Genomic DNA, 8047 nt, shown 5'->3' with positions numbered 1-8047 from the left:
CACACACACACACACACACACACACACACACACACACACACACACACACACACACACACACACACACACACACACACAGGCCTCTCACCTCTCTGCCGTCCCTGGATGCTGCGTAGTGCCAGGATGTTCTGGTCGTCAGACAGGAACTGCCTCATCTTGTGGAAGGGCTCTTTCCCCCGGATAGTCAGCTTGCTCCAGGGTTTGGGCCGAGCCAGGATCTCACTGACCGAGCCTTGGGACAGGCCCAGTACATAATGGCCAAACACCCGCTGTCCGATGTTGTGTTTAATCAGTTGCTCCTTGATCTGTCGGGCGATCTCTGAGGTGTCCATGTCCTCCCAGTCAGACACACTGCCCCCAGTCCCCTCAGACTGGCTGGGAGAGGGGGCACCGCCACTACCGTTCACCTCTGGCCCTGCAGGAGACTGCTGGGTGGGCAGGGGGCTGGCTGAGAGGGGGACTGGGTGAGAACCAGACCCTGGGCCAGGGGTGGAGGTAGGGATGGAGGTAGGGGTGTAGTGGACAGGGGAGAACAGTAGAGCTGCTCCCTCAGTGGACTCCTGCAGGGATTTAGAGTAGAACGTCTGCATGAGCTGGCGCTGCAGGAGGGAGTTGAGGGACATCTTGCCCCCCACCGGAGGGAAGTGGGGGCTGTAGAAGTCCTGGCCGATGCCAGTGGGGGTGAAGGGGTGTGTCCCGTTGGCGGTGGAGGTGTTAGGGGGGTCGGAGGGGATCTGGGGCAGGAGGTGCTGGGGGGAGAGGGGGAGAAGAGGAGGAGGCAGGGAGGGGGTACTGGGTGTGATGGTCTCCTCCACGGACGCCTCTTTCCCTTTTCGCCTGGCTGACCCTACAAGAAAGGTCAAACACAATGCATTATGGGGGAGTCAACAAAAAAGGGGTCGGAAAATAATTAAAGTTTATTTAAGTTTATTTTTAAGGTCAATTTTGTTTAAAATATAAATATATTTTCTCTCTTTGCTAAACCCCCCCAGACAAGATGCCCATGATGCATTTGTGATTTGTACCTTTCTTGTAAGTGACAACCTGGAATAAAAAAAGGAAGCACTTAAAATCAGTCAAAATGGCTGCTGCCCAGCCCTGAGCCTGGCAGGCACGGAAGGGTCCAGTGGCTGCACCGCTACAGTATAACAGCGAATCTGATTGGGCCTAATGGCTGTATAGAGTCATGTGATTGGTCGTCTGTGAGGGTGAAGGATCTGGTTGCGATGGCCCCATGTCTGGAGGAAATTGATTTCCTTTCTATGAATCCTTAGTTCAGTCTTTACTTCCAGAATAAAAGTCATGCTATTAACACTGATGTTGTAGTCTTTCTGGGCACTTAATCATTCCATTCCAGATAGTGATTTGGACATTGTTATTTGTCTTGACAAAAAATAAGACCAAAAAAAAAGAAAATGTTGATGTCCCCCCCAAAAAAACACTCTTGATAAAAATGGCCATCAGTCATTATCCAGCGGGGCAAAGGTCATGTCAAATGTAGAGCAGCACTGTTGACACTAAGTCAAGCACTCTGGCTTCCTAAAACTGAGTACAGGAACCTCCCATTATAAACTGATTATGTTGCCAGGTGATTTGTACAGGAACCTCCCATTATAAACTGAATATGTTGCCAGGTGATTTGTTCAGGAACCTCCCATTATAAACTGATTATGTTGCCAGGTGATTTGTACAGGAACCTCCCATTATAAACTGAATATGTTGCCAGGTGATTTGTTCAGGAACCTCCCATTATAAACTGATTATGTTGCCAGGTATTTGTTCAGGAACCTCCCATTATAAACTGATTATGTTGCCAGGTGATTTGTTCAGGAACCTCCCATTATAAACTGATTATGTTGCCAGGTGATTTGTACAGGAACCTCCCATTATAAACTGATTATGTTGCCAGGTGATTTGTTCAGGAACCTCCCATTATAAACTGATTATGTTGCCAGGTGATTTGTACAGGAACCTCCCATTATAAACTGATTATGTTGCCAGGTGATTTGTACAGGAACCTCCCATTATAAACTGAATATGTTGCCAGGTGATTTGTTCAGGAACCTCCCATTATAAACTGATTATGTTGCCAGGTGATTTGTACAGGAACCTCCCATTATAAACTGATTATGTTGCCAGGTGATTTGTACAGGAACCTCCCATTATAAACTGATTATGTTGCCAGGTGATTTGTTCAGGAACCTCCCATTATAAACTGATTATGTTGCCAGGTGATTTGTTCAGGAACCTCTGAATATCACAAAAGCTAACATTATCTCTGGTATGCAAGATGTAGTGCAGCTATCTTTAACATGAAGAGATAACGTCCCCTCTACGGTAACATCCCCTCTTTACCGTAACATCCCCTCTTTACCGTAACATCCCCCCTCTACCGTAACATCCCCCCTCTACCGTAGCATCCCCTCTACGGTAACATCCCCCCTTTACGGTAACATCCCCTCTTTACGGTAACATCCCCTCTTTACGGTAACATCCCCTCTTTACGGTAACATCCCCTCTTTACCGTAACATACCCCTTTACCGTAACATCCCCTCTTTACGGTAACATCCCCTCTTTACGGTAACATCCCCTCTTTACGGTAACATCCCCTCTTTACGGTAACATCCCCTCTACGGTAACATCCCCTCTTTACCGTAACATCCCCTCTTTACCGTAACATCCCCTCTTTACCGTAACATCCCCTCTTTACCGTAACATCCCCTCTTTACCGTAACATCCCCTCTTTACCGTAACATCCCCTCTACGGTAACATCCCCTCTTTACCGTAACATCCCCTCTTTACCGTAACATCCCCTCTTTACCGTAACATCCCCTCTTTACCGTAACATCCCCTCTTTACCGTAACATCCCCTCTTTACCGTAACATCCCTTCTTTACCGTAACATCCCCTCTTTACGGTAACATCCCTTCTTTACCGTAACATCCCCTCTTTACGGTAACATCCCCTTTACTTGAATGGTGTCAGCACTGAACATGGAAGCCATCATGCCCACTTCAACACATATAAATATGTCCTCCTTCAGTATATTTAATCCTGACAACATGTCAGTTGAAGCAGCAGCAGGAACCTAAATCTAGTCTGAATTAGAGGAGAAGCAGTGCAGCTCCAGTAAAAAGCCTTGCTGGTGTTAGTAGTGCAGTTTGCTACAGTGGGAAGATTTGTTTTTAAGTGCACTGAAACACGTGTGGTAATATCTATGACATGTAGACATTTAATGTGCTTCAGTTTTTATTCAATCCACATTGTATGACTGGTTACCTTCTTGCTGTTGTTTTTCTAGTGATACTATCATTAGAGTATTCAGCCAGAAGAAATCATTCTGAATATTAGCTAAGATTTTAAATGAAAGTTAAAAGAAGAACAGTCTTCCAGACAAGAATCGGTTCCATCCACTAAACCCACCTGATTCTGGTGCTGTCCCGAGCCAGTCCAATCCAACTCCAGGTCAAAACATTAAACACATCCCCATCCCCCAGAGCAAACCAGCAAAACGTTTGGATTATGTGACTATTTATCTGTACAGAACTTTCTAGAGTACGTCTAGACCCGTGCCTGACTTGGGTCTCACAGGAACTGAGTCCGGGCACCTCTTATAGAATATAATCTGGAAAATATTCTAGAGTTCCAGCACCTTAATACAAACAGTACAGGGACCCTATATAAACACTGGTACCCATATCAAACACTGGTCTATATAAACACTGGTACCCATATCAAACACTGGTCTATATAAACACTGGTACCCATATCAAACACTGGTCTATATAAACACTGGTCTATATAAACACTGGTCTATATAAACACTGGTACCCATATCAAACACTGGTCTATATAAACACTGGTACCCATATCAAACACTGGTCTATATAAACACTGGTCTATATAAACACTGGTCTATATAAACACTGGTCTATATAAACACTGGTCTATATAAACACCGGTACCCATATCAAACACTGGTCTATATAAACACTGGTCTATATAAACACTGGTCTATATAAACACTGGTCTATATAAACACTGGTCTATATAAACACTGGTACCCATATCAAACACTGGTCTATATAAACACTGGTCTATATAAACAGTGGTCTATATAAACAGTGGTCTATATAAACACTGGTCTATATAAACACTGGTCTATATAAACACTGGTCTATATAAACACTGGTCTATATAAACACGGGTACCCATATCAAACACTGGTCTATATAAACACTGGTCTATATAAACACTGGTCTATATAAACACCGGTACCCATATCAAACACTGGTCTATATAAACACTGGTCTATATAAACACTGGTCTATATAAACACCGGTCTATATAAACACCGGTCTATATAAACACCGGTACCCATATCGAACACTGGTCTATATAAACACCGGTCTATATAAACACTGGTCTATATAAACACCGGTACCCATATCAAACACTGGTCTATATAAACACTGGTCTATATAAACACTGGTCTATATAAACACCGGTACCCATATCAAACACTGGTCTATATAAACACTGGTCTATATAAACACTGGTCTATATAAACACTGGTCTATATAAACACTGGTCTATATAAACACTGGTCTATATAAACACTGGTCTATATAAACACTGGTACCCATATCAAACACTGGTCTATATAAACACTGGTCTATATAAACACTGGTCTATATAAACACTGGTCTATATAAACACTGGTCTATATAAACACTGGTCTATATAAACACTGGTACCCATATCAAACACTGGTCTATATAAACAGTGGTCTATATAAACAGTGGTCTATATAAACACTGGTCTATATAAACACTGGTCTATATAAACCACTGGTCTATATAAACACTGGTCTATATAAACACTGGTCTATATAAACACTGGTCTATATAAACACTGGTCTATATAAACACTGGTACCCATATCAAACACTGGTCTATATAAACACTGGTCTATATAAACACTGGTCTATATAAACACTGGTCTATATAAACACTGGTCTATATAAACACTGGTCTATATAAACACCGGTACCCATATCAAACACTGGTCTATATAAACACTGGTCTATATAAACACTGGTCTATATAAACACTGGTCTATATAAACACTGGTACCCATATCAAACACTGGTCTATATAAACACCGGTACCCAAATCGAACACTGGTCTATACTCAATGCTGTGTGTGTTAGTAACCACTTTAGGTCCCAGGCTGTAAGCTCCAGACCCCTAACCCCCAAGGCCCCTAACCCCCAGACCCCCAACACCAAGGCCCCTAACCCCCAAGGCCCCTAACCCCCAAGGCCCCTAACCCCCAAGGCCCCTAACCCCCAAGGCCCCTAACCCCCAAGGCCCCTAACCCCCAGGCCCCTAACCCCCAAGGCAGACTGACTCACCGCTCAGCTCAGTGTTTGCGATGCGCAGAGAGGAACTCTCAGACTGCAGACTGTGGTTCTTCTCCAACAACAACACTTCTAGGGGTTTAGACATGACCTGAGAGAGAGAGAGAGAGAGGGGGGTATGAGAGAGGGGGGGAGGTTAGAGTGAGAGGGGGATGAGAGAGGGGGGAGGTTACACAGAGAGAGAGAGAGAGAGAGAGAGAGAGAGAGAGAGAGAGAGGAGAGAGAGAGAGAGAGAGAGAGAGAGATGAGAGAGAGAGAGGTTACAGAGAGAGAGAGAGAGAGAGAGAGAGAGAGAGAGAGAGAGAGAGAGAGAGAGAGGGGGTGAGAGAGGGGGGGATGAGAGAGGGTGGGGGGTGGATGAGAGAGGGTGGGGGGTGGATGAGAGAGGGGGGATGAGAGAGGGGGGAGGTTACAGAGAGAGAGAGAGAGAGAGAGAGAGGGGGATGAGAGAGAGAGAGAGGGGGATGAGAGAGGGGGTGAGGTAACAGAGAGAGAGAGAGAGAGAGAGAGAGAGAGAGAGAGAGAGGGTGGGGGATGAGAGAGGGGGGGAGGTTAGAGAGAGAGAGAGAGAGAGAGAGAGAGGGGGATGAGAGAGAGAGAGAGGGGGATGAGAGAGGGGGTGAGGTAACAGAGAGAGAGAGAGAGAGGGTGCGGGGATGAGAGAGGGGGGAGGTTAGAGAGAGAGAGAGAGAGAGAGAGAGAGAGAGAGAGAGAGAGAGAGAGAGAGGGGGGTGAGGTTGTGAGATAAAGGAGAACAGTTATACACATCAGCAGTATTTACAGAAGTCTGTCTGTCTCTATGCAGAGGAAGAGGAGGAGGTTTCTCTGTACCTGCACTGAGCTGTCTGATGGGCCAAACTCCATAGACTTGAGGATGCTGTGGAGATAGAGACAGAGAGGGAGAGAGTTGGCACATTAAAGCAACATTTTACCCACGTAATCCAACGGTTTTGTTGTTTTCAGTAATCCATAGTAGACACAGACAGCGTTTGAAATGCGATTTTGTGTGAATGAGTCTAGATATCTAGCTTGGAATGTCCTGATCCGCCTGGGCAGGGCCTGAACGTCGCGGTGCCCTGGGCAGGGCCTGAACGTCGCGGTGCCTGGGCAGGGCCTGAACGTCGCGGTGCCTGGGCAGGGCCTGACCGTCGCGGGTGCCTGGGCAGGGCCTGAACGTCGCGGTGCCTGGGGCAGGGCCTGAACGTCGCGGGTGCCTGGGCAGCTCGAGCCCTGACCGTCGCGGTGCCTGGGCAGGGCCTGAACGTCGCGGTGCCTGGGCAGGGCCTGAACGTCGGCGGTGCCTGGGCAGGGCCTGAACGTCGCGGTGCCTGGGCAGGGGCCTGACCGTCGCGGGTGCCTGGGGCAGGGGCCTGAACGTCGCGGTGCCTGGGCAGGGCCTGAACGTCGCGGTGCCTGGGCAGGGCCTGAACGTCGCGGTGCCTGGGCAGGGCCTGAACGTCGCGGTGCCTGGGCAGGGCCTGAACGTCGCGGTGCCTGGGCAGGGGCCTGAACGTCGCGGTGCCTGGGCAGGGGCCTGAACGTCGCGGTGCCTGGGCAGGGCCTGACCGTCGCGGTGCCTGGGCAGGGCCTGAACGTCGCGGTGCCTGGGCAGGGCCTGAACGTCGCGGTGCCTGGGCAGGGCCCTGAACGTCGCGGTGCCTGGGCAGGGCCTGAACGTCGCGGTGCCTGGGCAGGGCCTGACCGTCGCGGTGCCTGGGCAGGGCCTGAACGTCGCGGTGCCTGGGCAGGGCCTGACCGTCGCGGTGCCTGGGCAGGGCCTGACCGTCGCGGTGCCTGGGCAGGGCCTGAACGTCGCGGGTGCCTGGGCAGGGCCTGAACGTCGCGGTTGCCTGGGCAGGGCCTGAACGTCGCGGTGCCTGGGCAGGGCCTGACCGTCGCGGTGCCTGGGCAGGGCCCTGAACGTCGCGGTGCCTGGGCAGGGCCTGAACGTCGCGGTGCCTGGGCAGGCGCCCTGAACCGTTCGCGGTGCCTGGGCAGGGCCTGACCGTCGCGGTGCCTGGGCAGGGCCTGAACGTCGCGGGTGCCTGGGCAGGGCCTGAACGTCGCGGCCTGAACGTCTGGGAAGGAGGAGGTCAGCATGATGCTGTCTGGGAAGGGAGTCAGCATGATGCTGTCTGGGAAGGAGTCAGCATGATGCTGTCTGGGAAGGAGTCAGCATGATGCTGTTTGGGAAGGAGTCAGCGTGATGCTGTCTGGGAAGGAGTCAGCGTGATGCTGTCTGGGAAGGAGTCGTCAGCGTGATGCTGTCTGGGAAGAAGGAGTCAGCATGATGCTGTCTGGGAAGGAGTCGTCAGCGTGATGCTGTCTGGGAAGGAGTCGTCAGCGTGATGCTGTCTGGGAAGGAGTCAGCATGATGCTGTCTGGGAAGGAGTCAGCATGATGCTGTCTGGGAAGGAGTCGTCAGCGTGATGCTGTCTGGGAAGGAGTCGTCAGCGTGATGCTGTCAGGGAAGGAGTCGTCAGCGTGATGCTGTCTGGGAAGGAGTCAGCATGATGCTGTCTGGGAAGGAGGAGTCAGCATGATGCTGTCTGGGAAGGAGTCAGCATGATGCTGTCTGGGAAGGAGGAGTCAGCATGATGCTGTCTGGGGAAGGAGGAGTCAG

The 8047-nt window shown here is 49.7% G+C and overlaps 1 protein-coding gene across 6 annotated transcripts in view; it reads right to left on the bottom strand.

Moving 5' to 3' along the window:
- Positions 1-8047, bottom strand: part of LOC106613316 (protein CASP) — a 203785-nt gene that overhangs the window by 68803 nt on the left and 126935 nt on the right. For 5 of the 6 annotated variants that reach the window (XM_082956489.1, XM_082956490.1, XM_082956492.1 and 2 more), the window contains exons 13-15: positions 6256-6301; positions 5419-5515; positions 89-847 (exon numbers count right to left, since the gene is read on the bottom strand). In XM_082956489.1, the coding sequence (XP_082812615.1) occupies positions 89-847; positions 5419-5515; positions 6256-6301 (902 nt within the window). The remainder of the gene's footprint in view (positions 1-88; positions 848-5418; positions 5516-6255; positions 6302-8047) is intronic. The other variant, XM_082956495.1, reaches the window with a different exon arrangement.

The sequence above is a fragment of the Salmo salar genome, chromosome 09 (assembly GCF_965601325.2).
Source record: "Salmo salar chromosome 09, fSalSal1, whole genome shotgun sequence".
Classification (NCBI taxonomy): domain Eukaryota; kingdom Metazoa; phylum Chordata; class Actinopteri; order Salmoniformes; family Salmonidae; genus Salmo; species Salmo salar.
This window is presented reverse-complemented; position numbering and strand designations above follow the sequence as displayed.